Raw genomic sequence first — 27903 nt, forward strand, 5'->3', positions numbered from 1 at the left:
AGGAGACTTGCAGAAGTTATGGGAAAGTTCTGAGTGCCCAGAATGGGGAGAAAAAGAAGAAAGGAAAATTAGGCTGTGTGGCTTACCAGCATGTTGAGAGTCAGTTTTATTTACAATAAAATTACTTAATAATGATCTCCAACAAGAAACAAGCTGGTGAGAGGCTGACTTCACATTTCCACAAAAAATTCTAAAAAAGAAGTTATGTTTGAAACCTCTTGTGAGACAAGCTTTCCTCTTTGAAGAGCATCAGGAGTCTCAAAGTATCAGAAATTCCAAAAAAAAAAAAAAGGAAAAATTTCTCCTTTAGAAGAAAGAGTAATACTTTAACAATGTTCCTGTTTCCCTGACTCAAGTATCTGGGAAGGACTGCTTCTGAGACACAGTTCAATGCTTAATGCACTGTTTTTGTAGAGCATCTTTTTCTAGTATACCAAATTAATTGTATGAAAAGTCTCAACAGAAAATAAATGGAAATAAAAGCTTCTGAATGCTATGCTTTTTTTTTTTTTTAAGAGACATGTTGCAGCGATACCAAAATTAAGTGTGAAGTATTTTCTTCAGAAAAAGACACCGCTTTTTCAGCACTCTTGTTGCATCAAGTTTGAAAACTACTACATTCAAAAGTAGTTAAGCTTACACAAAGTCTGGACTCAGCAATGATCCCTGTTTTACTCCAATGAAAACTATTTAGAACTGCAGCCAGATGTTTCTGAATGCCAGGCTAATTCCACACTATTCATTTGTGCATGTAGTGAAGCCTAGAGGCAAGGGCAAGATTCCATTTCCCAGTAGATATTTTGTGCTCTAATCAAAGCACGCAGCTCTGCAATGCACAAGGAAGGCCACATAACGTACGTTTCATTTTCTGCTCCATTGGTCTTGTTCTTGCGCTGCTTCTGCTCATTGCTTGCTGGAGGGGTCTGTCCCATCGCAGGTGGCTTCCGTTTTGCTAACATTTTTCGCTGTCTTTCTATTTCTTCCCGCTGGGAATTTATCCTTTCCTGTTGCCTGGAAAGAAGAGGGGAGAAAAAAACATGAAGCAGAAAACAAATGGGATATACTCAGTTGTCTTCAGCATCTGCTTTTAACAGACGGGAGCAATGAATTCAAATCAGTTTTAAGACTAGTAACAAAACACTCTTGTACAAAAAAAGGGGGGGATGTGCTTTTTTTTATATATATATATATATATACACACACACATAGAAGGGGATTCTTTTCCTGGCCTACAGAAACCTTTCAGTAAAGTGAAAGGTTTTATTCATGCAGAGGATATCCAAAAACAAGGAATTGCTAACCTCATAGAAAACCCAGGGATCCATGGTAAGTCACTAAGTTTCCACACTCTTTTTCCTAGAAGGCTCTGTTCTAAACCTCAGACTTTCCTGTTCAAATTATTCCTGAAGTCTGGCACTGTTTGAGAAAGTATCCTTATACTTTAGTGGTACAGTTAAAGCTATCCTTACTTCTCTGAAGTGTAACTAACACCATTCCCAATTTCACTCTAAAAATAGTCTTTTTGTCTTGGAGGAGAGACTCCAAGTCTTAAAACTGCCTCGTTATTTTATAGCGATAAAAGCATTCGTGGAATTACAAGTTTAGATGACTTGAGAACTTACATACTTAATTCACATTTTAAAAATAGACTGAGACTGCAGGTAGAAATTCCAGAAGTATTTCTTCCACGTCTTACTGCACAAATAAGGGAGAATTATAAAGTACTCAACCTACACCTCACAAGACCTGCGCCTCCATACCAGACTACAGAAAAGTGAGATGATTTTAAAGGATCACACATAGCTCTCTCTATGCAATTAATTTGCCAAGTCCTACTTAAAGGTCTAGGCCAGGTGGGAATTTACTGGGTATTTCCATTAACATCCTGCATAAAAGGGTCTCTGATCTCAATTTCTAGGTTTCCGCAGCCCCTTTGATCACCGTTACCAGGAGGAAAAAAAACCTAAATAGTATGGATTTTCTCTTTTAAGCTTTTCTACTTTAACTTTTTTTAAAAAAAAGAAAAAACAAACCAAAAAACACAGAGCCAAGTAGCCTTCCTGGAGTAACACACACAGATGGAGCAAATCAAATTGATAGACTCAAGATACATGTGAGGATTTGCTCTGCCCCTTCACCCTCCGCACAGCCAAGTGCACGGAGAATATCCAGCCGGGCAGCCGATTTCTTTCCAACCCAGGGGCCAACTCAAACAATTTGATTCGAGTTTTAAGTCTTTGGAGTTAAGTGGAAACATTTTGCATTTCAACATTAAAAGATTCTCTGCTGTCAGCAGCCGAGTTCCTATCTGATCCTTGCATGCTTTGGTCACACCACTCTCACATTTTGACATGCAAGACACCACACACAACTGCTTAGATTTTCCTTCTCTGGCTCTGAAGGTAAAGATAACTCTGTCCTCACTTGATGAGGTTCTGGAAGGCATAGCCATCTGTCCACTGCTCGGTGAAAGACGCCCCATGCCGCACCGTGGTGAAGTGACCTAGCCTCAATCGATCCTGCATGCTCTTATCTCTGCATGCCATCTTCTCCTGCTTTGACTGAAAACAAAATAAGACACGTGTTAAAATAAAACCCATAAATCAGCAGCCCCGAGTTATGCTGTATTTTAAGTAACTTCCAACCCTTATCACCTTTCACACTATTCCAGTGCCACTTATCTGAAACCCAGCTGAACATTACTGATAAATTTATTGATGGTGCTTCTGTGATCTGACAGGCATTTGTAAGACAGCTGCTTTTCTGACATTTCAGCCTCATCTTCCCTTGCCCATTACTGCTTCGGCAGCTCGCCCTTTCTATCACCAGTTGAAATTCAATCTAGCAGTAGGATTAAAACCATCCCTTTGCATCAGTAGCTTAGCTGGACTCCAGGCATGGTTTTGATCAGGCCCTTATTCACTCAAACAAGAGGTGAAGGAAGAAAATGCACCTTAAATCACTGTTAAGACTAAGATACAATGATCAGCCAGTTCAATCCTAGACAAGCACTACTCCCAGAAGTGACATGATCTCAATTAGGACACCAACACGCATAAAAACTGGTGGTGGTGTCTGTCAAGAGTATTTTCAGTAAGTGAAAGGAAATTTCAAAAGGCCTGAGATGAGAGCAGCAAAGCTTCAGTCAATTAGGATTAAAGATGAACAGGCAAAGCTCCTCACTGGAGCTACACAGGACTTATCTGTACACCAAGCCTACATAACACAGCCCAGAGTTAGAAATCCTCCCAGAAAAGGGAGTCCCATTCAGCCAGGAACAATCAGCTCTGTGACAAAAGCAAGTCAAACAGACTGTGTGTACTAGCCAGCACCCTGGTATTTGTGCCCATCCAGTGCCCACAAACAATAGATGTAATTGGCCAACAGGTGAAAGAGTAATCAAACCCCCTTATTGTTTAACCAAAAGGAAATCTGTGAAGCTTTCAAGACTGAAGCAGACTGGATGCTGGTAAACAACAGCTTGGCACTTTCTCAGTGTCTTAAACATGTTGTTTTGAGTGCTGTGCAAACAAAGCAACGATCGCCAATTTTGCCATTTGAAAGAAAGAAAGGTTTAAATGGCTCGCCCATGTCACAGAGCTTATCTGGCAGTTTCACTGCACAATGGGATACTGCTCTTGTATGGCAAGTGCTGGACAATGGTGCTTTTTGGGTATACCAGCTACCAAACCTAATGCCTGTTGCACTTAGAGCTCAAACTATTTCACTTAAGCAAGGGAGATCATGCTGAGTCAGTGAAGAGTAACCAAACCAAAACATTCAGAACATTTCTAGTCTTCAGATTATATTACTATTTGCAGAGAAGTAATTCAAGACAAAATTCCAGTTGTCTTTTATCATTAAAACAGTAAGAAGAGGTTTTCACTGCCCCAAAAACGATAGAGAACCTTTCAGTCATATGAACCCTAAGTTCCCTGCTCACCTTTTCTATAAGGAGCTTCTTGCTCATCGTTACACATCTATTTAACCGCTCCTTGTACTTCTCCAGCATCTTCTGTTGTTCATCTATCTGCCGTCTCAAATCGCAGTTGGCCTAAAAGCGAACAGAGAAGACAAGCCTTTGACTAAGTTGCTCCATGAGAGCCAAGCTAAGCATCACCTAGGAAGAAATTCCTCCAGCTAGCTCTAGGCATCAGATTAAAGAAAGCAAAGCAGCAGGATATGACAGGGAAAAATAAAAATAATAAAAAGAAAAAAGTACTAGGTTTCTCTTATCAAAACATCCCAGCTAAGCTCATCATTTTTAACCCATTCAAATTTTAACACGCCTCTAGAACAGGGAAGTGCTATCATCCTGTTTTACATGTGAGAAACTAAGGTAAAAAGGAACTCAACACAAGGACTTTTTATTTTTATAACAATTATGACCTTGCCATAGCTATCAAGTCTCAAAATAGCTTAGTCATCCCTGGACTATCTTCCCCCTTTAGCCACAACACTGACAGAGGAAAAGGATGGGATAACTCCCTTTGCACTTTCTATTAAATTCTTGTTCGAGTTACTGTCCATCAGTCCTGATATATAGACTTCTCCCAATAACAGGCTGATTTTTTTTAAAAAAAAAAAAAAAAAAAACACCAAAATGTACATCAGTATTTTACATGCAACTATTTTCATTGATAAAAAAATAATATTTAACCATCCCCTTTCAATCAATAGCTTGGCTTCTGTTTAAACAGTGGATGGTAAAAATCTATTTCCTGCTCCATGGTTTATTTTCCACAAAGCCACACGTCCGTCCGCGTATGTGTAAGAGAATGTCTTAGCTCTTTTAGGTACTGAGATCAGAAATATAAAAACACACAGAGCCTCTGCTCTTCTCCTGTTACTGTATTTTCTAATCCTTTTCAACACTTCAAGAGATGCCTCTCCAGCTGATGAAAGCTAGATCAATTACAATTCCTCCATTAAGACAAGATCCTTGATTTAAAGGTATTTATCTTTTACTGAAGAATACTAATGAGCTAGAGCAGCTTTATTCTTTAGGTTTGACCAAAAGATCCTCTCTTCATCTTTATTCGTGTCACTCTCATAAATCAACATTTCTGAATAAAACCTCTCCATCTACTGAGCAAGAGGCAGAGTAAGCTCCCCAGCACTGAGAAGAGGGGAATAATTCTGAAGGTTAGCTACCAAAATACACAAGCGTGCAACGGATAAAGAAAAGCCAACCCTATTGAGGACACAGATACCTGAGCTAGTGCTTAGCTACAACAATGACTCTGCACTATAAATACCACACTGCTGCTGCTGCACTGGTTGTGGATTCGAGCAGGCCCAAACAGTATCTGCTACAAACCAGATAATTATCTAGCAAGCAAGGGATGACTGGATTTGTTTTACCTTGGGAGTGTTGGTTCTACAAATGTTACAGTATACAAACCCCTGCTCTGCAGCCTAGCTGGCACAGGCATTCTTGGTATCTTTAAATAGCAACTTTCAGAAGAGTTGTCCCACTTGAAATACTTACTCTTAGTAAGTCGTCTATCCTCCCCTCCTTTTTCTCCAAGTCAGAGTTCTTACTGTTTTCTAGTGCAGAGATTTTTTCCATTGTGAGGTCCGACTGTAGAGAAAAAACCACCGTAAACCACATTTAATAGAACAGCTGATATTTCAGAGTCAGCACAGAGCATAACATAGTAACTCTCTTGAACCTGAACAGCTACGTCTAAGGAGGAACCAAGCCCCTACATCCCCCAGCAGTCTGGGGAAGAACATTCCCAATTCTTCATTTTCTCATTGCATGACGGGCTCCTCCAACACAGGAGGTTCAAGCAGCTAGCACAAAGGCCTGAAGTTCTGCTCTGGAGAACACAGATTGTTAACACATAGCAGGCTACAACACCCTGCCAATTTTGTTTTTATAGTTGAGTTCTGCCCAGCCCTTGATGGTCTCTAACATTCAGCATCCTTTCCTGCAGCACAACATCGCTCGCTTGCACAGGAAAAAAAAGGCTTATGAAAAAGCCACCAAATCCCATCCCTCAGCTGGAATAACAAATTAATGGGCATAGACAACCACCTGCTAGACAAAACATAATACCTATGAGGTTTTTCAGGTGGTCTTGGCAGAAAATGCAGGTCCTCATTATTTTACAATATAACAACAGATTAACAGCAGGAATATTAGGTGCAAGCTTTTCTTCTGACAAACTGATGTGTTAGTATCCACTATGGACAGAAACTTTACAATTCTTGAATGAAACTTATTTGGAAAATTTTATAGGGTGCAGCACATCTTTAATACATTCACCCTCTGAAATGATAATTATAACCCAGGAACAGGGTACAAAAGAAATAAGAAACATTCTGTAGCAGTAAGAGTATTTCAATCTCAGGACTCCAGTTAATGGATGGGGAAGAAAAGTGGACAAAGTCAGCGTGCACACGAACAACACAACTGAAAAAACAAGTCAGCCCAAGGGAATCTTGCTGCCTGGCTACAAACAGATTTCACATTTACAGCTAGCAGGCAACTATCCTGGTTCTGGGAAGATTTAGCAGAGACTTACCTGCGGAGCTGTTAATAACCCTTCTCCAAATTTCAAGCTTGCCTGGCAGCTAACACCATGAAGTAAGAGGCAAACTTGGCAGGAACTCTGTTGCTTCTCTACACGCACCCAGTATGGGCAAGATCAAAATGAACACCTGCCAGCACTGCACATCAAGCAAGAGGAGCCTAAATCCCAAAAGACAAAGAGGAAGCTTGGCAGGTCACCTCACTGTGGCCTTAACTTGTTTTATACTTCCTGACAGCCTGCAGGAGGCACATGGAACAGACTTTTGTCACTGAAGGCAGTGAGAAGGCGCTCTGCTGAAAACCTAGGCTGCATCCACTCAGCCAAGCAGCAGAAAGTTTCTTTGGTAACTGCTACATCCATCTGTCAAATGCACACGTGCTTGCACTGCATCAGGTGAAGTCATGCTTCAGGATGCATGCTCTTACATTTGCAGTGATTTACTTCATCACAACTCACCTTGCCTCAGAGAGCTCATGAAGGCCCTTGCACTGACTGAAAACACTAAGAAAATCATTCTCATGCTGACTTGCTTTTGGCACTGCCCAAAATGATTCAAGCTGGAAATCACTAAGATTTTATTTTCTCCATTTATCAGCTACAAACAGGTGGAGATGGTGAAAATGAAAATGTAGACATCCTCAACACAGAATCAAGCATCTTTCTGGATTCTTTGTCTTAAGCATATGCTACAGCTGCATCTGTGGAAAACACCATGCAGCCGAGCATTGGCAGAGAGCATGCTCAGCTAACCTGTCGCCCTTTTCAAGGAAGATGGATGCTGTGAGCATGTTGAGCACAGGAGAGAATAAAAACATCTTGCTCACTACAGCTGTGGCCACTGTTTTAAACAGTGGTGGTGAGATGGCAAAGATTGAAATCTGAGAAGTCTCTCTGGCAGGTTCTTGAGCCATGGCATCATTCTATCACAAGCATTAGCAAGAAGCAGGGATCTTCACAGACCAGCATTTTAACAATACAGACAACAGATGTGACCCCAATGACACGACAGAGCTCAGAGACTTTAGCTGGTAAGTGTCCCCAGCAATTCTTTATGCACAAAGGACTTGTACCACCTGCTGGGGAAACAGAGAATGAACTTCCCCCAGCAGTAAAACCAGCTCTGACACAGACTGATGTGTGAAAATGATTGACACAAAACCGATTGTTTAGAAATCACTTGAGGGAAGGGTCAGTCACAGAGAAATCAGAGATGAAAATCAGAAGACTAAGAGCAGGCTTGCAGAAGAAATGAGCAAGATGCATTGCAGATAAAGCTGAATGTCCTTACATGAAACAGAGATAGATGACACAGCTAAAAGTAAGTCTCACCATAAAGCCACAAGAAGAATCTTAACAGAGTATAAAAGGCACCAAAAGACAGTGGCACAGACAAAGCAGCTACTCCTCGACTCCAGCTCAGTGAAGTTGCTGAGAAGCACTGTCAGGAACAAATCAGGTTCCACCTTCGCAGGGCAAACTACACCACAGGTGTACTCTTAACAACTGCAGAAGACAAAGAACTTGCAGCTGCAGATATCTGTACTGTAATCAGTGTGGATGCACCCATGAGCCAGTGCTTAAACAGAGGTATCCATAACCACCATTTAGCTTTCCATCACGCCTTCACTTTTAAAGGAGAGGAAGACCATTCAGGATACAACACAACTGAGACAGGGCAATCCAGAGCTATTCCTCCCCAATCACATTCTCACGCAGCTGAAGAACTGCCCACAGTATTGACAAGGAAAAGCTTCATAACAGATCAAGCAGACTTCAGTAGCAGAACTGAGAAGCATCCTTTACAGGATAAGGAACAAAGTTCAGAGTGATTTACCTTCAATATGTACAGTTACAGAGTTGGTACTACCAGTTCTTTTTCACTGGAAACATTATGCCTCCTGCAATTGACATCCTCTCGTGCAGGAGACAAGCTGTGCCAAGCTTAAATCTCATATCCAAGAGATGTATCATCTAGTAAGCTATACCTGTGACTGTTTGTGCTGGATGGAAATCTGTTTTTGGGAAGTGCAGGAATGCTCAGTGTTCCCTGATCCCGTAGAAGATGGGCTGCCTTGCTGGGCCTGCAAAAGAAAGTTAGTGTATTGTTATATGCTCCTCGAAACGACTGCTAGTGCCCATGCAGATACACTCATCTTTACATGGGAGGTGTAGGCTGGCCTGGGTACCATACTTTTAAGTTTTAAGAATGCTCTAGAGACTTAGTTCATTAAAACAAGAGAATCAGCTCCTCTCAAGAAGTCTGGCCCAATCTGCTAAAAGACAAAGCTTTTTAAAACCTCATATAGTTCTGTCAGCTGAGATTAAGCTAGGCCAAAACTAATGCTTCTAAAAGCAAGTCTATACTCTGTTCTTTTTGTTTTTCTCATTTGGTTAGCCATTCAGATACTATTATTTTGATCTACACAAAATTTTTGAATCGTTAACTTAAAACTCATCTCATTTTATTAAACAAAGATAGCCTGGGACCTCGAACTCTTCACAAGGAAGATGAACTTACCAGAAGATGGTAGACTTGGTCATCAATAAACCAGGCTGCACATGAGCTGCTTCAAATGCCCCCATCCCTTAACTAGAACCATCCCCTGGCATTCAAGTCTTTCCAGAGCTGCTCACCGAGACAAAAGTAAAGCAGAGGCCACCTCCCCTCTGTGCCAGCTGCTCATTCTCTAGCCGCTGTTTCGCCAGCATCACCGACATCAGCGTTGGCAGAGCAGAGTGATCCTCCTGTGGTTCCTTTGCTGTGCTGCCGTCTACCCCATACAGCGGCTGCTCCACTCGCCGCTGTAACATAGTCAAAAAAAATACAATGAACTTTTTTTTTTTTAAAAGCGATTCTCTGACTCTGCCAAAACTGTTGTCAGTGAAGCAGCAGCTCAGGAATGGGCAGGCAGCATGGCGAGGATCTGATAACTCAGACAGAATTCCTGGAATGTTTGTTCCAATGGCAGACATCAAAAAGTAGATGAAGTTAGCAATTAAAAAAAACGTAACAAATGAACACACTAGATAGAATTCCTCATCAGTTAACACACACCCTTCCTTTGCAAATACTTGCATTTTGGAGCCAGAGAGGCAAAATATCTTAGTACATTGCAACGTGAAGTTACAATACTTTGGTTACTAAGGACTCATTTTAAAATTTAAACCAATACTGAACTGCTAAGTCAGCAACCTGAGTGTGCCTGGGACCCAGATATCACAGCCTCATTTCTGTCAATTAAAGCAGGGACCAACCTCTTGCAAGTTAAGTAAAATGCTACCGTATTTCTAAAAGATCTGAGATAGCAGATGTAAACACCAACTCCTTTCTCATTCAGTACACTCATTTTCCAAAGGTGATGTGGGAATTGAGATGAGTAAGAACAAGGATTATCTGAGCTATGTCGATTACAGCACTCAGAATCTTGTTGCTCTTGCTTCAAAAGCCAGCCCAACACCACTAAAACTTGGCAGCCTGGGTAATACTCATCTAAGACCTTCCAAGTCATAACTCCAGGCCAGACATATGCCACATAGAAAGTAAACAGTCAGGTCAGGCTCCACTTTCTCTCAAAACCTAAATTGCAACCTGCAGCATATTTTCTGGCTAGCATTACAAATGTCAAGAGCATTCTTTCTTCCTCCAACAGAATGCTTGTATACGAGAGCGACCTTGCAAAAAGTCTGAAGACCTGAACATCATTCTTCTGATCAAGGGAGAAGCGAGGCAATTCAAAGCAGTCAAGAGATTTGAAGACGAGAGGTAACAACCTGAAGTCAGTACAATTCCTCCACAAGTTCTGATTGCAGAAAATTTCCAGTACAGCACACATTAACTCACGGGTTTGGAGGAGGTTTGTCTCACTGTGAAAGACATTTTAACACTCCGCTCACTTCCTAGACCACACTGACATCTGCAATGGATAAGATACTCCATCTTCTCCAGTTTCCACTCATCCCCCCATTTTTTTGGGCTTAGCTCAAACCGTTGATACTCAGTTTGTAAGAAGAGGATAGATCTTGCAAATGCACATAATTTGTTATGAATATGCAAACATTGCAAGTTTAGCTGCAAGAGTAAAGAACAAAAGATAAGAAACACAAAGAGCATCTGCGTTAAGGAGAGAGACAAACTGACCTAGCTCAAACTAACTGTACCATCAGTCTTCACCACCTGAGAAACGTCCTGGTCAAACGTTTACCTACTCAATATATTCAAGTGGAGAAGAAGAAAAGCAAAGGAAGAACCAACTGATCCCATTATAAACACTTGAAGGGTAGCTCATCTGCTGGAATAAAGAACTGTCCCTAGGATATCATTCATCTGCAACAGAGCTGTTATTTCGTTCATTAAGTTCTCTTTAAGGAGGAGTATTAGTGAATTAATAAGACAAGGATGTTCAATTATCCAGATATTTCAATTTTTATAAACATCACAAACATCTAGAAGTCATATCTGAAACTCTCCCTTAAAGCAGCAATACAAAGCTCCCAAAAATCTAGCAACGTATATTGAATTCTGAGCAGAGCATTCAGTGGTGGGATTTAGTTCGGTACACATTCATGAACTGTGCAAAGGTCTCTGCAGAATAATGTAATCAGAAAAGCCTTTGCATTTGGTTTTTGGTATAACTAAACCTTTCCCATCCTCTGTGCTTCTGTGAGACACAACAAATGCTGAAAAATCTTACGTAAGGGCACTGGCATCACTCAGAACTACAGATCAAGCACCAGGGCCTCTGAATACGGCTTTACCAGCTGAAAAAAATGTCTTTAACTGCTTTGTGCTAAAATGGCTTAAGAATACTGGTTATTCCTTCATATTCAGATCTTGCAGAAACATTCAGGCAGCAAAATGGAATTATTTAACAAAGGATAGCAACAGACGTGCTTGTATACACATTTCTTTGCAAGCTTTTGCTAATGCTCAAGTCACATACAGACGGAAGTAAAGGATGTTCCCAATATTACTATGTTATGCACATTTTTCTGTAGTCCCAGAGGGTGTAACTAAGATCAGAATATCACTGTGGTAGTGCTATACAAACATACACAATAATCCCAACTTCACACAGAATTTCATGAGCACTAGTGGAATACAAGGTAAGAAAATACATCCCTTCCACCTTTTGTTAAGGACAGCACCCTATCTGTAATCACGAAGCACGCTAAAAATATTGATCTTGCATGCTCTAAGCTCTGATACTCACATCATTAACAACTGGACTAAAAAGTGTTACAGGCTCCTAGAAATCTGGCTTTGCTGCCAGAAACCAGCTTCAGATATAAAAAAAATAAACAAGAAAAACGAACCAAACCAAGAAAGGAAAAACAATACAGACCACATGAAATCACTCACCAAGAGACCCTTCCTTCCCATGCAGGACGCGTTATTACCTGTCTGAAGCACAGCCACCAACCCAATCATCGCCATGCCCCCCGCACTGTCCCCAGGCAGTACGCTTACCGGTAAGGGGTTGGATAAGGAATGCTGCGGTGACGATCTGGCTACTGGTGGCACACTTCTACCAGGACTGGTTCCTGGGCCGCTTCCCCCAGCAAACTGGCCAAAGCAACATATTTGATCATCAGTAATTCCACAGAGATACTATATTCAAGCAAATTTAACAGAGACAGAACCAACACAATCTTAAAAATGAAGCCATACAGGCTCTAGGGACTCATTTAAACAAACTGAAGATAAGCTGGGAGGCAAAACTCAAAATTTCATTTGCTGTTTTCAAAAATAACAGCAAAAGCATTTCAGACAAACATCCACATTTACATGGAGTACATTTCTCATTATAAGACAAAAATGATATAAACTTGCATACTTGGCTAAATGCTAATTATTTACTGTACAGAATTAGGAATTCCATTCCCTGTAAGGAGGTGGCTAACTGTGCAGCACAGAAGTAGTAGGAAATATGCACCTCCACTCAAGTATTTGTGCCAGTCACTGTCAAAGACAGCAAATCAGCTGGGCAACTGATCAGTACAGCAATCTGTATGTTCCCGCACTGCACAATGCCCCATACTTACCAAACACTTAAGCCAGGAAAGCAATAAACACTAATAAGCACTTAATTTCTGACTCCAAGTTATTCAGTAAAATAAAGAACAAGCTTTTTTGGGGGGTGGATGTGGAGTGGTGATGCGGAACGGGGGATTCCATGTCATGCCAGCTTCCCATGGCAAGCTACCTCTACAGAGGGAACCCTGTAAGAAACTTCCTACTCAAATCAGCAGGACTTGGCAGGTAGATTCCATTGCAGCACTGGACCTTTATCAATGTAGGTTTGCACATTAAGAGCTCAAGTATCCTCATCTGAGATACACATTTCAGTGGAGTCAACTTCCAACCCGTTTTATCAACTGCTCAAAGAGAAAGTAACTTAAAAACCAACTTCCTGAAGTCTCACATGCCCTAGCTAGGCAGATTTGCAGGTTAACCTCAATCAATCAATGACTCCCAGATCCTATTTAATGTGAGGGATCAGTAATAGAAGTCTCGCTATAGACCTCCATCTTCAGATTTTGCATAATGTGAATTCTGACTTCTCAAACAACATAAAGATGCTTACCTCAAAATAATCGCTAATTTTATGTCCTCTAGGAGTGCCTTTTCCTGAGAAAAACAAAGAATGAAGAGTTGATATTTTAAGTACAGAAGTCATGAAGTAGTTTTCTGAAAAACGACTTCTATATGGGGAAAGGAAGTCAAAGTGTAAAGGTGCACCACCTATCCTAACAAAAGCTTCTGCAAAACAAAACACTGCCCCAGGGTTACTGCTCTTGTGCTGTTTTGGGAGGGTTTACAGTTGGCAATTCAATTAACAATCAATTTTGAACACGTCAAATCTAATCAAACAGCATTTGCGCTTGCTGAAGGGTTTAGAAAACACTAAACCTCACTGAATGTTGCATGGGTTCTCCAAAACTTTCCTTTAAGGTGAGGGCAGAGCAAAGGGTACTTCCACTCCTTCACCTTCAGGTAAATTACTGCACATGAAATCTCTCACCAGCATTCCTATAAGAGTTAAAGAGATAGCTGGTGGTGGCTTAATAGCAGCTCATTAAAACGTAGCCCTTTTCTCTTATTATAATATTATCAAAGCCATTCTGTCAACACAATCCTCATTACTTTCTTTTGAAGCATAAAAGAACTAGAAATCTGCCCCTATGCCCATTTGCTAGAAAATCTGAACTTGGACTGAAACGCTCTGGGTTTTTCTTAGTACTTCGAGACAGCACTGCTTGCTTTATACTTGAGTACAGTTTGTTCTCTATTTGTTATGGTGAGAACCTACTTTAACAAGGCAGGCATACGTCTCAAATAAGAGAGAGAGAGAGTACAGCCTGTATTTTGAAGTCTGGCTGCTGTATATGTAGTGACACAGGACCAGAACAACACTTCAGAGAAGCCATATTAAGCCTTTGGGCAGTCTGTCCCATAAAAATGGGATAGTTTGTGCAAATAAGCCGAAGACGAGTGTTTTCCTGCCAATGAGGACAACAGGGCTCCCAGAAGAGAACTACACCATCATGGAGTAGTTTATAACAAGCTGCCTGACACACCCTTGAGAAGAGCCATTAGTTTCCTAGGACACTGACTGTGCAAAACGTGCACAAATTACCAACCGTTCGGAAATCCTGCAGCAGGGTCAGAAGAATGGATTACCTTGGCTGGTCTCATACGGTTCTGCTTTCCTTTTCCTATTCCGCTGGTCATTCTGTTTTTTCTCAGGAGTCTGTTAAACAATACTTCAAAATTAACATTTCTGCAGTTATTCCAAAATTTAAAGAAAATGCCAAAACACAATAATCTGCTTCATATCCCCAGTGGCCATTTCAGTTCTCTGGTGCATTCGCTTCTACTGCTGGTATTTAAAGAAACAATAGCTCTCAAATAGCTGCTACCTTTGGATATATGCACTGCAGAACGGAGAGAATGTGGTTAGGAATTATTATTTTTTTTTTTCTTCCCTATTTCAGCTGCAGTAAGCCAGCCTCCACTGCCCAGATACCTCACACGGTTAACAGAACAAGCCCAAACACTTGGAAAAAAAACAATGCATAAACCATTTCAGGGTGACTGCAGCGCTGGCACAAAAGGTGAAAGGTGGCTGAGAACAGGCCCCAACGACAAGAGGTTGGAGTACAGACATCCAGATTTACAGCGCAGTGGCCACTCTCGGCCTACCAGGACAATCCATCTTGCCTGCAGCTCTGCTCATTCCTGAAGCTGTTTGCAGTTGCCTACGGGAACTATCCTGCCCATGGTGCACATCTGCAACCCTGCACAAATAAAGGCAAAGCTCCCCAAGCAGGCAGCCAGGTGAAAGCCACCGCAGATGGATTTCATCTGAACTTCAGTTTGCTTTGCATCTGCTCTCACTGAAGCTGAGGGTCAGTTACACCTGCATCTTCTGGGAGCAGCCAGACACCTAAAGGTGCAGCTTAGAATTGGACCGAGATATATTTATGGGCAGGCATGATACAGATCACCAGTTGAAGCCTCTGGAAGCATCACACCTAGCCCCACAAGGCTGAAAACAGACACACTAGAGTGAGGGGACCCTGGCACAGTGCTCCACTGCCACCAGGGTCACTGATGTGGCCCAGCCTGCTGAGAACAATAGGACGCAGAGCACTGGAAGCAGCTTACCAAGGCTGCTGGAAAGAAAGATATCTGTCATTCCCATCGCCAATGTCATTTTAAAACCATCTCTTATCCCTAAGGGTCCCAAATAATTTCCAAGCTATAAGCTCTGCAATCACTTCAGTCACCACTAAACCGTAGCCCAGGGGCAGAAAGAAAACCGCAGCGTGCAAAACAACACTGGGGGAGGGAAAGCCATGGCCAGAAAGTTTGTGGCAAACCTAAGCTTCATGCTCTTTGGAAACCAAAGTCCAAAGTACCCTGTTTAAGATCTCTGCCAAAAGACTTGCACACAGTAAGCACAGAAATCAATCTACCTTCTTTAATAGCAGAAAGAATAAAGCTGACGCAGCCAGAACCTAAATCTGGCTGTGTCCCCAGTGGATGCTGGACATCCATGGTCCCACGTCACCAACTGGGTGGTCACTGACGTTATTTTGGTAAGGTGACGTAGGAGATGTTAAGAGAAAGGTGGCCATCATGCCTGCAAAGCACTTTTTAGAATGGAGAGACTGAAAACTCTGTAATGATCTAGACACTTGTCGCACCAGCTCCTGAACACGTACAAGGCCATGAAATTGCCTCCTCACTGCTGAGCAAAGAGTAATTCATGAGCAGCGTTGGAGCAATGGTAACACCACAGGCTCCAGCACAGCCCCTGTAGACCTCTAAGCATATTAATGAGATTCAGATTCGGTTGTTCTTCCCCTTAAGTACATTTATACAACCAAAATTACACACAACGTTATCTTTTATAGACTGAAAAGCCAGGAATGGTAGATTTGATTACATCAGCTCAGTCAATTTAAATCATTCCACGCAAGCCTATCAAAATCAAGTAAAAATATGACTTAGCACTCAATCTTTCACTATTAGCTGTACTCACTTGTATGGATATTTCATTCTTGAAAGACTTTGCTTCACCAGACAGCTCCTATCAGTACTGCCATATAATGGAGGGAAATAGGATCCAAAACTTACCTGATAATTGGGTGGTAAGTTCTTTAAAGTCTTAAGAAAATGCACTCTAATTTGAGACACTATTTTATTAACACCGAGTTTTAAAGCAAAAAGATGAACCTTGTGATTCATTTTACAGCTGCTTTAGCAAGTGTTTTGAAATAGTTAACACTAAAGCAGTAAGACTAAACAGGGACAAAGCATCAATTTTCACCTCTCCACACTTCCACAGAGTGATTCATAAAAATGCTCAGCTTTGTAGACTTCTGCAAACTCACATATTTGATAGGCAAGGCAAACTTTTCCATTAATGCTCTCTGGCTTTTTATTTGGCCTAAACTTTAGCCAAAAGCCACAAACAAATCACAATGCAGCTGAAAACAATTTCATAAGCTGAATTTTATGATTACTGTGTTTTTGGGGTTGGGTAAAATCTGCCTGCTGCAGTTGGAAGCTTCAAGAAGGATTGTTTCATAGCATGGTCTGAAGGCCGCAGGGTTAGAATGAGACTAGGTATTTCTGCTAGTCCCTTTCACACCCCCCACACACACCACTGTCATTCGTTCTCACAAAATTCCTTTTTGAAAAACCCAATTATCGGTAGTATTTATGCCTGCTTACCTCCAGTTCCTTATCACTGAGAGAACCCACGCTGCACAAGCTCTGGTTGGAAGACTCACTATTTAATGGACCCTAGTGAAAAACAAGCAGAGACAGTTAGAAACAATCCCCATGCATGGCAGACACACCCTACCACACACTGCACCTCTGGGCTAACTATGCTGCTCTAAGCCATGTGGGTACAGCAGCAACACAGGTCAAATGCCTAGACATGTGCTAGAGCACTAAAAACCTCCAGAAGTCATTTGGAGTAAGATGGAAACTGGACTGCCAGTTGGACAGGCTTTTCTCAGCGTACTGATCTGGCCTTTGGAGTGGTGTTTCTATGTCCATTTAAATCCTAATCGTCCTATTTAACCACAATCACAAAACAGCCAAGGCACTATTCACAAAGGTCTAAGGCAACTGGCTTGAGAAACAAAATTTTGGGTTTGTTGAGGAGCATTAGTTCAAAGCTCAGCTCTTCAGGCAAGCATCTGCTCGACCTTGGGCTATGAGTTTAAAGGTATCTTCCATCTGGCAAGGCATCCCTTGCTGTTATCAGATGCTGGCAGTACCACTGATTTTTCTTGAAAAGTGTTTATTTAATGCTTTTTTCCCCCCACACTAAAGAAATGAACAAGTGAAAGTTGTGTTAACAGCAGTAGAACCGTCACCCATAAAATAACCTCCCCTGCTAGGCTCTTTTATGGACCCAAGGCTGACCTGCCCATAAAGCAGCTGCTTCTGCCACGCTAAAGCACAAATCCAAGAGGCTGGAGCAGATTTACCTAAAGAGTATCCAGTTACCTACAAGAGTCTAACATCTTCGCAGGCTCTGCTGGATACACACCTACATTTAAGGTACACAAGCGCTTTTGAAAATTATTTTCTAAAAATCTCTTTAAGTTGTTTTTAAAAAGAAAGAAAAGTGAATCATGCAAAGTCACTGTTTTAGCCTAGTGCTCTGACACAAAAGCATCCTCCCACGGACCTAACTTAAGAAATCTAGACAAATTTGACAAAGATATAAAAACAAGATTCACAATTACTGATGAAATGCATTAACAGGAAGAATGACATGATAAAGCCAACTCTCCATTAATAACTTGTGAGCATCTTCTCCCAAAGATTCGTTCTATTTTGGCATTCTTATTTTGGCAGTAACCACTTCCCACCAATCAACCTTTCCTCAAGGCAAAGCCACTTCTCATTATATACTTGAAAAGACGACTTATGGGAGGGGTAGCGAAGAAGCCTTAATACCACAGAAGAATCCCACAACAGATTATTTTTGAGGGTGGCAGTTCTCCCTTCCCCATTTATAAGACAAACACCACCATCAAAGCAGGCTTGTGACACAACCTAGCTATTACTAATCCCGTTCCCAATCAGGCATGGCACAGAGCACAAGTTCTGTTTACCTCCCGTGTTACTCTGTGAATGTTAACTAGCAAGTTTGTTACTCCTTAAAGGACAGGGTTGCTTCAAGGGAATAAAAAAAGCCTACACCTGAACAGCTCAGGAAGCTCCACATTCAGGGTTCCCTTCCCAACACAAGTTACTGAAAAGTATGTTGCAGATATGCTTTAAGCCATACCATCACCCCCTTCAGCTCATCACACAAATAGCTCAAAAGCATTAAGATGTTTTACCTTGCGCCCTCGGCGAGGCAATTGATTCAAATTATACGGCTTTTTACGTGGAGGAGCACGCTTGCACCTCTGCTTGCCCCGGAACCTCCCCATTGTGGTGGCTCACAAGGGCGCTGCCCCCGGTTGTCAAGGAGATTTATTTCTTGGCCAACAGAACTTAACGGAACTGCCAACACCAACCTTAACCATATCCACACGAAGTCCTCCTTGATAATAAATGCATTGTCTGATGGCAAGTGCCGATAGAAAGCTGATCTTTTCACCTACATAAAGAGCTTGGTTACAAACAGCTCGAGCGACATCCTCTAAAATCCTTCGCTTCCTCCTGTGCGCTGAAACCTCGGCAGCATGGCCAAGACACCCCAACAAGTTAGCCTCTGCTGGCCTCAGATGGACAGGCTGGGGCTCTGACATAACCAAGGTGAAAGTTGTTTCCACGTTTTGGTGCCTCCATTTTGCACGTGGAGAGCAAGTGACAGAACAGCTGTCCCAAAGAGCCACATCTGAGCTTCGCAGAGACATCGTGGTTGAAAGCATGTGGCCATGGTGCTGACCTGCACTCCAGGACAACCTGGAGTAATAAGCTGATAAAGCCATCTATAGTTAGAAGCAATCCTAAGATTTTTCAGAAACAGAGGTTTAACCTCACCTATACAAAAAATCCTGTCTGTTTGCATCAGAATATAAAGTTCTGAAACACAAGCAGCCAGAAGAATACCTAAAAATGTTTTTTCTTCCTTACAACTCTAGAGGAGCTGGAATCAAATCTTTTTGCTCTTGTGCTGATCCAAAAAAAAAAAAAAATTCAATTCTGATCACAAGTTCTTGAAGAGCAAAAATGTTAATTTCCCTTTCCTTTAAAAACTTCCTCTAGAAACTACAACGACAAAATCATAAAATTGAAGCTAACACAGGAACAGAAAGGGTGGAAAGGAACCAAGCACTTAGTTATGGAATCAGGAAAGAAAAGCTTGTCAGTTGTTTATAAATATCTAGCAAGTTCACTGCCGTGTTTATTGACACTGCGAACAAATGCAAAATCCCTTGTAGACACTTGGACTTATTTCCACTGAGCGAGTTTTCTTTCCCTTCCATATCTTCAAGACAGCCTTCCACTTCCAGTATGAGGCCAATCTTACAGGCAAGAAGCTAAAGCATCTTGCTCGAGTCAAACTGTTAGCAAAAAAGTCTTGTTTTGGGGTGTTTTGGCTATGGAAACACGGATTGTTCATTAGCACAGGCTGCACTTGAAGCAATAAGGATGCAATACCAAGGATGCTCGAGGAGCACGGCCTAGTCCTCAGCTGCACCTCTTCCTCTTGCATAACTGAGAGGAGAACAAAACAGTTTTCACGCTCATCCAGCTTGATATCTGGTTTCACACAGTACCTCGTTAGCCACTGCTGGTAGCAACAGGTTTAGACAATGGATACGAGCAGCTATACATCTCAGCATCTGCCCCTCAGCTGACAGTGAGGGAGTAAGTGTGTGCACGGACTAAAAAAATCTTCAAATTTATGTTTTATCATTCCTGACTATTTATATTTAACTCAGCAACTGACATTGGATAAATGTTCAGTACTTAATTTAGCATACCATTTGAAGTGGTCGTGACACAAAAGGAATTAAAGGAATGAACGTGAATTTTGGGGGAAAAACAAGCAAGCAGGAGCAAGGAATACTGACATCAGAATATAGCTTGGGAAATAGTAGTAGGGAATGAGCATGCCATAGTTCACAAGAGAAGGGCTTATGAATTTTGTTCCTGAAGTCATTTTCAGTGGTATCTGGCTTTTCTAGCACAGACTACTTTAGGATAATACCGCATTTCTGCGGTATCGCTTCCAGCCCCCTCACCCACTATTCCCTGTCAAGAGAAACCGTGATGGGGCCCTGCAAAAATCTGAAATACGTGGGTCATCTGAAATAAGCTAATGGCTCCTATAGTGTTTACCCAAATGACAAGCACAAGAACAGCACACACTTCCTCCTCCGCGAGGAATTTCTTTCTGAGATAAGCTGGCGTGCTCTTTTCCCTTGTGATTCACCTTTCAACTGCTGCTTTGAGTCCGTGGCCTACCTCTGCACGACAACACCTCCATGTTGAGAAGTGGATGAAGAGTTCGCAGGCCCTTTCAAGACTCCTACTCAAAGGCAAGAATTAAAAACCTGTCCATTTACACAGGCTAGTTAGTCATTTCTCCCTTTGCGAGAGCCCAGGGAGGGCCACAAAGGAGGCACAATGGCTGCAGTTTCAATAGCAACAACTTTGCCTGATAATAGCTCCCATCACATCTTCGGGAACAAAGTTAGTCTGACTCAGGCCTCCCTTACCTACCTCCTGTTCAAGCCTAAATACTGCCTTGCATGACTCGTGCATTTCCTCAGCCTCTCCAAGCTGCCAGAAATGATCCTTCAGGCTCGTCCACAACTCTTCTGTTGTCCAGTCTCCATTTTGTGCTCTGCAACTCCTCAGACTGGAAGGGAGCTCTAGGAATCCAAGCTGCCTAGCTGGAGCCTCACATGTGGGTTTACGTGCGTTGCAAAGCTCTCTTGCTAACTCAGTGGCGGAGATGTGCTTCACTACCTCAGGCCAATGCAGCCCAAATTATTCTGAACTCTGTAGCAAATCAAGAGATTTCAAAGGGAAAAAGTCAGTCCTTAATTCCACTGAAAGTTACTGCTGACTCCACATGGGAGAATTAAAGATTACTTCTTAACTAGGCTTCTAGGAAAGTCCCATGTTAATCAACTTTATGGCCAATGATGAGATCCCCACATCACCTCTGTGTTCCAGGTTTGTCTTTTTGCCACGGGAAGTTATCTACTATAGGATGTTCACAGGTAACCTCCACATAGCTGATGGGTAAGCGTATTTCCAACACGATTTGCTTGGCTTCCATTATACCTCAGGAGTTCCCTCAATGAAAACCCAGTATTTTTATTTTACTGACGGCAAACAGGACACGAGTGTCACACAACTCACCCTGAACCTCAGCTCAGGGGCTGAAGCAGAACTGAGATCTGAGAACTATTCCTGAACTCCAGCAGCCAGACAGCACATTCGAAATAAGTCATGATGCACAAAGAAGCATCCAAACAATTTTCAAGTATCTGGTATAAAGTCCTGGCACTTTCTGTGGTAGCTGATAAATTCATTTCTAAGCTTCAAAACTCTTATTAATTAGTTCTTCTGGTGGCACGTGACACCTGTCAAGGACTACTGTGCAGCACTGCTTCCCTCCAGGGAAGATACAATTATGCTCATGCATTAATTCTCAACCTAGTAACTTTTGCTGCTAAAAACACTGCTAAGTAGACCAAACAACTGGTAGTTACTGAACTAATCAAGACTTTCCATCCCAGAGCGACAGAAAAAGGGAAAAACAAACAAAAAAGGCAACAACAAAATAATACAAGTAAGTGCTGTTCTTTCTTATGTTCTATTTATTCTCTTTTTGGAGGCAGATGTCCTGCAACGTATGTGATGCTATTCAGGTTATTTTCATTTCCCTCTTTGTGACACCACACAGAGGGAGGGCAGAGCACAGGAGCTACCACCAACACTTCAATTCCAGCACAGTCCTCCAGACCTACAACATTCCTACAGCAAGACAGACAGTTACTCTCTCTAGAAATACTTCAGCCTTTTTAGATTAGCTATAATGAAGTGGTGCACGCAGCTTAGTTTGAAAATCTTTTAAAGACCAAATTTGTAGAAGAAATGCATACTGCAGCTATGATCCACCCTGGTTAGGCCTGAAGCAAGCTGTGTGCAAACACCAATTCATCCAGCACAATTACCTATTCCAATTCTTATCCAGTAAAAGTCTCTGGAAGAGACACAAATCCTTCGGTGCTAACCTGTGTGGTATCTTAAAGCTGGCACCCAGGCAGGGGGAAGGGAGGCAGAAGATGAGAACAGACAAAACCAAACAGCGTTATCTCCAGAAATAAACTACTTTTTGTCTTCTGTACCCACTGACCCAGGAAAGACGCCTGAGATGACTATTGAGAATAATGCCTTAACTGAACACACTTAGGTTTGCCCTAAATAAGTAAACACAAACAGGAGTTAGATAAGCAGAATACTTGTAGATGTCAGACAGTCATGTGTTAATTCAAGGACTGGCTTTGTGAATTTGGGAGAGAATGGCACTTTACCATATGGCAAGAATAGACATCTAAAGCATCGCTGGCTTTTTGAAGCTATCTAGTGACCTGGATGAACCACATGAGTATAACAGTTGCCTAGAAACATTCCTTGCTCATAAATTCCACGTATTAACTCCAAGCTTCAAGAGAAATATATTCTCCAACTATTAAGTAAGAGAATTCATCACAGTCTTGCAACAGAATTTTGAGGCATTTGGGACTGCAAATGACCTCGGTCATTGGGTTGTGCCTTCAGCTACCACAGGAGGTGACAGCACACAGCTGCTTCCAAAACAGTTTAGGATTTCTGCCCTCTACTACTGTTACTGGAAAGCTCTTCTAGAATCCTGTGACCCTGATGACTAGAAGCTTTTTATTCCAGTTTCTAGACCGAAAATTTATCCTCGGCCAGCTTACTTTTATTTGTTCTTCAAACTGAGTACAGATATCCTTGCAAACATGGTGGGAAAACGGGCTTTAAAGCTGCATTTATATCAAGGACGTAAACTAGCACGTTAGTTTTACGCAGGCTCAAAATATACCCTGTATTTTTAAACATTAAAGAAACCTAGCCAAACACACCAAGTGATACAACAAGCCAGTGGAAGGCAGGAAGCTCAGAGCTGTAACTGCCTGCCGCATTCACCCAATAGGAGAGCATCTAAGATGACATTTCTTCCTTTTATGCAATAAACAGCAACAGAATACCTTCTATCCCAGGAGGATGTGCCAGTCCCAGTCCCACTAGATGGCACTAACTTACTCGACATAGCTTTCCTTAAACATTTAATTGGAAAAGGCTAAAAACCTTAGTTGAATCATACAAATTGTATCACAGCTTTCCCAATACATTCCCTTTAAGACAGTGACCTACCAATGCCAGTGCGGAGCATGACGGACGGAGACTTGGGGGGGTAGGGAGGGAATTTGAAGCACCAACCTGGGAGGGAATGTAGTATCTGAGATTAATATTGCAACCAAGACTTGCTGCAACATAGTAGAGTCATGCTAATTCATATCAATGGTTGGCTGATCTATTGCAAATTAGCAAGTATGCAAGTAAATAAATATATATTGCTTGAAGTGTAACGCATTTTTAACAGTTTACTGACTAATACAAAGTTATACACTATACTGCATAACAACAGATACAAACAAAACTCAGTTAAAGAGGAGCTTTGCTCCAAGCACAACCTTCAAGAAATGAGGCCTTATTATTTGGTATGCTTAAGTTAAAAAAAGGCTTTTCAATATGAACCTATACAGAGCTATGGAGGTACACAGTGTTTCTAGCTCAAACACAGAGAAAACAATTAAGACTTGCTTTCCCGTATCCTTTTCCTTTAAAAGGAGCAATTCCTAACATTTTTCAAGAGCACTGAGTATGTTGGCACTGTGTTAAAGCAATGATAGTGTCTGTGATTCTAAGTCTTAGCTATTCCAGAAAGTCATTTGGCTTTATTTTTATTGGTACAGCTAAAGATGTTAAAGTTACGTGTGGGGGGGGGGGAAAAGCAAGAAACAGATGAGAAAGTACATAAAAAGTTGTAATGCTGTATAAAACATGTCTTTCAAGATCATAACTACGTTATGGAGCATAAACTTATAGTTGTAGAAGCCCTAAGGTTAAAAAAAGTCTTAAGGGTGGGAAAAAGATCAAAAAACCCACACTCCTCCTTCAGTACCTGAAATAGTTACCCCCAAACTTCTAGCGTTAATCATCGTTACTATGCTAGTTGAATGCTGAACATTTTACCTGTTCATGCTCCCTTCCAGGACTTAGCCTTGTTTGAATCCAGATGGAAGTACTGAAATGTAGTGTAAACTCAAACTAAACTGTTTTTCAAGTTGTTTTACTTTTATGTTTTCTAAGAAATACATCTACAAAGTTTCTTCCCAAAATAATTCTAAGATGCTTCCAAAAAAATGACACTGCAAAACTAGTGTTTTACCTTCTACCTTGATGTAGTCCAAAACTTGGTATCTTCATCAAAAATAAACTCCCTATCACTGACCTAGTTTAAAATGAGTTCTGCCACCATTTCATTGCTCAGAGAGACAATCAATTAACGCTACCAACGACATCAAGAGAGCTAACGACTTAATGCTAGCATATCAAGCAACCACAGAATGTTGTCATTAGGTGCCTTACTCAGGAAAGTCAGCTACTGAACAGTTATGAAGTTGTACGTGAGGACAAAGATGGGATTTTACTAGCAGGTTGTGGATCACTGATATAGGAGGGTTTGCCTTCAAGTACTTTTTGTGTGTGTCCCAAACAATCGAGTACACAATTTTAGCACACCGTACCCATAAAGAACTGGATGAACAAATTCCCGAAAATATTAAGCCTGATTACGTGCTGTATCAAACACAATACGCTTGAAACTGCATCTAACAAGTGGCCAAATTCAATTCTCAAATGAAAACTTGGAGAAAGGAAAAGACAGATGAGATTCCCATTCCCAAAGACAAAGTTGTCTGTTTTGGGGGGCGTGCAAGCTACCTCAAGATGGAGTAACTCCTAAGAACTTAATCAGAAGCCCAAATCTTCTGTATAGCAGTGTCTGCTCATAGAGATCCCATTTTCATTCCTCTTAAACATACTTCAGGCAAATTAGCACTCAAAACACAACTATCAATGTAAAACATTCTGCTAGCAAAGCAAAATTATCAATGTAGAATGAAAAAAAAGTGCGGTGCAGGATGGACAAGCAGTCGTGCCTTTTCCAGAAGGTACTTACGCTCACCTTAGCAACACCAACTCCAGTGAACCTGGCCTCCAGTAGTTCCTGCCTTCGTGGGTCCAGGCTATGCAATTCTTCCATCATTTCTGCTGCTGTGGGAGAACAACAGCCAGATTATGCAATGCAAGGAAAGGAGAGATTTAACATTCCGTGCCACTGATGAGACTCAAAAGCGTCTGTTTTGCAGCAGAACTGTGTAGAGAGCGTTTTCTTGCAGGAGAAATACAAAATTACCATGCCATAATAACATGACTTTGTCACCGTATTACTGTATTTAAACCACAACCCTGCTGGAGAGTTTCATCTTCTATCTGTAGCACCAGCCATTTCAAGATCTCTTAATCCAAGAAACCAATTATGTCACATTCTCCCACTGGATGCTTTATTAAAAGGAAAACATGGGACTAGAGCGTTATGACTAAAGGCTTCAGAGCTTTTCATCCATGCTGCATGACTAGGAGAAAAAAAAAAGCAACGCTCCTCACCCCAGAATTTATTTTTGGCCAATCCCTAAAATACAAGGTCTCCCCAAACGCCAGATTTCACTGACAGCAATACTGACAGCAGCTGTGGTTCTTCCAAGCCCAGAAAAGGATCATAGGAAAAAAAAATAAAGCACATTTATACCTTTTACTCTACAAAGTATCGGATACCTTTAGAGCTGCATCTTTATACTGGATGTACCTGGGGTACCTCTTGGCAATCCGACAGAGCGGATGCCGTTATTTGAAGGGTTCAGGTGAGGAGAAAAAAAAAAGCAGTCATATAAACAGGTTAAAATGACAAAATATACAATTCAAATACTGAACTGTGAAAAAATGGGACAAATTTCAATGTTCATTTTTAACCGTGAATCACATCTTCCCAACTGCACCAATCAAGTTCATCATTTCCAGAAATGTCTGTTCCAGTTTCATTTCCCGGACGAAGGTAGAGAAAAGAGATGGAAGATAAAGATTTGCTGTATAAAGAGCATATGCGATGAGGAAAGTTCCTGAAGGGCAGCAAGTGCCCTCTAGAACAGGCAGGATACAATTGTTCCTTTTATTAACTGTCCATTTTGTCCCTGCTGTTTCCTCCAAACGCTGCAGATCCAAGTTACGGGGGGCTAAGCGAATCAGGCCGGGGGCATTTCCAAAAGCTCTCCCCAATCAGCAACAAGCCTCAAAAACTAATGGAACACCAAACGCAGTCATCGGGGAGCCTTATTTCTACTATTTGCTCCAAACCTCCCCCCCTCCCTCCTAAAAAAGCTATCAGCCTAGATTTCAAAACAGGAAATCTGTGCAGAGGAAAATGACAGACGGGCCGTGCGGGCTGAGATGTCGAAGAGCTCCCAGCCCCGTCCCCCATTTCGGGGGCACCACCCGGGAGGGAATGGCAGCCCGGGGCGGGGATGCTGGGCCGGGAAGGGGCTGCCACAAGTTCCCGAGCCTCTTTCCACCCTCTGGCCTGAGCCCATCTTCAGCTGGGGCCTGGGGAATGCCCTGGGCTGGGGCACTGCTGGCAGCCGCCCCCTCCCCTCCCTCGCAGCAGCGGGGCTGCCCTTCCCCGACGGGCTTAAAAAATAAAATAAAATGGGGGTGAGGGGATGATGTTCAAGCCCTCTCCAGCCCCATGCTGGGAAAAAAAATAAAAAAAGAGAAGGGTTAGGAAATAAATGGGTGAGTGAGCAGCCTGCACCGCCTCGGCCTGCCTCCTCCGGGGCAGCGCTGCCCCAACTCCCAGGCCGGGGCCTCGGAGGCCGTGCCCGCCTCCCCTTCACCTCCCCCTGGGGGGGGATTTTCAGGCGGCTGGGGCCGGAGCCCCGCGGTTTTTACCTCTCTTCCCCCCCCCCCCCCCCCCCCTTTTTGCTCTGCTCTCCTCCAGGCCTCGCGGTGGGGGCAGCAGCCGCGGCCCAGGCCTCGCTCCCGCCGCCTCGGGGCACGCAGGCCGCGGGCCCTTCCGCCGTGACCCCGGCTCGGCCCGGCCCCGGGGGGGCCGCTCCAACACCCCCGGAGCCCCCCGCACCCCCGCCGGGACCCCCCCCAGGCTCTCCCCCAAGCCCCCCGGGGTTCCTTCGGGCCCTGTGGGGCCGGGAGGGAGGCGGAGGAAGGGGGATACGGGGGGGGTTTTCCCCGCTGTCCCCCCGCTTTTCTCTCCCCCCCCCCAACCCCACCTCGGGGCTTCTCTCACCTGGCGCTGCCGCTGCTCCTGCCGCCGCCCCGCCGCTCCTCTCCCCTCCTGCCCGGGCCGAGCGCTCCCCGGGCACCGCTCGGCTCCCGCCGCCGGGGGCAGGAGGAGGAGGAGGAGGAGGAGGAAGGAGGGAGGGAACCTGCTGCTGCTGCTGCGGCGGTGGTGGTGGCGGAGACACGGGCGGGAGGGGGGGGGGGAGGCCAGGGGCGGCTCCGCGGCCTCCCGGGCACCGAGAAGGGCGGAGGGGTGGCGGCGGCGGAGCGTGGGGGGGGTGGATAGGAGGAGGTGGGGGAGAACCAAGGGGGGCGAGCCCCGAGGGCGGGGATGGAGGAACCGGAGCAGGCCGCGGATCCCCGGCCTCGCGTAGGAGCCTAGGCCGGGGTGAGGAGGGGGGGGGGGGGGGGCGG

General features: G+C 43.0%; 1 protein-coding gene across 8 annotated transcripts in view; it reads right to left on the bottom strand.

Moving 5' to 3' along the window:
* Nucleotides 1-27699, bottom strand: part of TLK2 (tousled like kinase 2) — a 44471-nt gene extending 16772 nt beyond the window's left edge. Inside the window, exons 1-13 of one of the 8 annotated variants that reach the window (XM_038168706.2) lie at nucleotides 27497-27698; nucleotides 25325-25410; nucleotides 23449-23514; nucleotides 16786-16857; nucleotides 14224-14293; nucleotides 13127-13170; nucleotides 12010-12105; nucleotides 9177-9344; nucleotides 8528-8623; nucleotides 5492-5584; nucleotides 3944-4054; nucleotides 2425-2561; nucleotides 859-1011 (exon numbers count right to left, since the gene is read on the bottom strand). In XM_038168706.2, the coding sequence (XP_038024634.1) occupies nucleotides 859-1011; nucleotides 2425-2561; nucleotides 3944-4054; nucleotides 5492-5584; nucleotides 8528-8623; nucleotides 9177-9344; nucleotides 12010-12105; nucleotides 13127-13170; nucleotides 14224-14293; nucleotides 16786-16857; nucleotides 23449-23514; nucleotides 25325-25405 (1187 nt within the window). In that variant the 5' untranslated portion in view covers nucleotides 25406-25410; nucleotides 27497-27698. Of the gene's footprint in view, nucleotides 1-858; nucleotides 1012-2424; nucleotides 2562-3943; nucleotides 4055-5491; nucleotides 5585-8527; nucleotides 8624-9176; nucleotides 9345-12009; nucleotides 12106-13126; nucleotides 13171-14223; nucleotides 14294-16785; nucleotides 16858-20757; nucleotides 20926-23448; nucleotides 23515-25324; nucleotides 25414-27496 lie in introns of those variants that run through there. The other 7 variants (XM_038168705.2, XM_038168709.2, XM_038168708.2 and 4 more) reach the window with 7 other exon arrangements.
* Nucleotides 27700-27903: the final 204 nt, after the last annotated feature.

Source organism: Anas platyrhynchos, chromosome 28 (assembly GCF_047663525.1).
Source record: "Anas platyrhynchos isolate ZD024472 breed Pekin duck chromosome 28, IASCAAS_PekinDuck_T2T, whole genome shotgun sequence".
Lineage (NCBI taxonomy): Eukaryota > Metazoa > Chordata > Aves > Anseriformes > Anatidae > Anas > Anas platyrhynchos.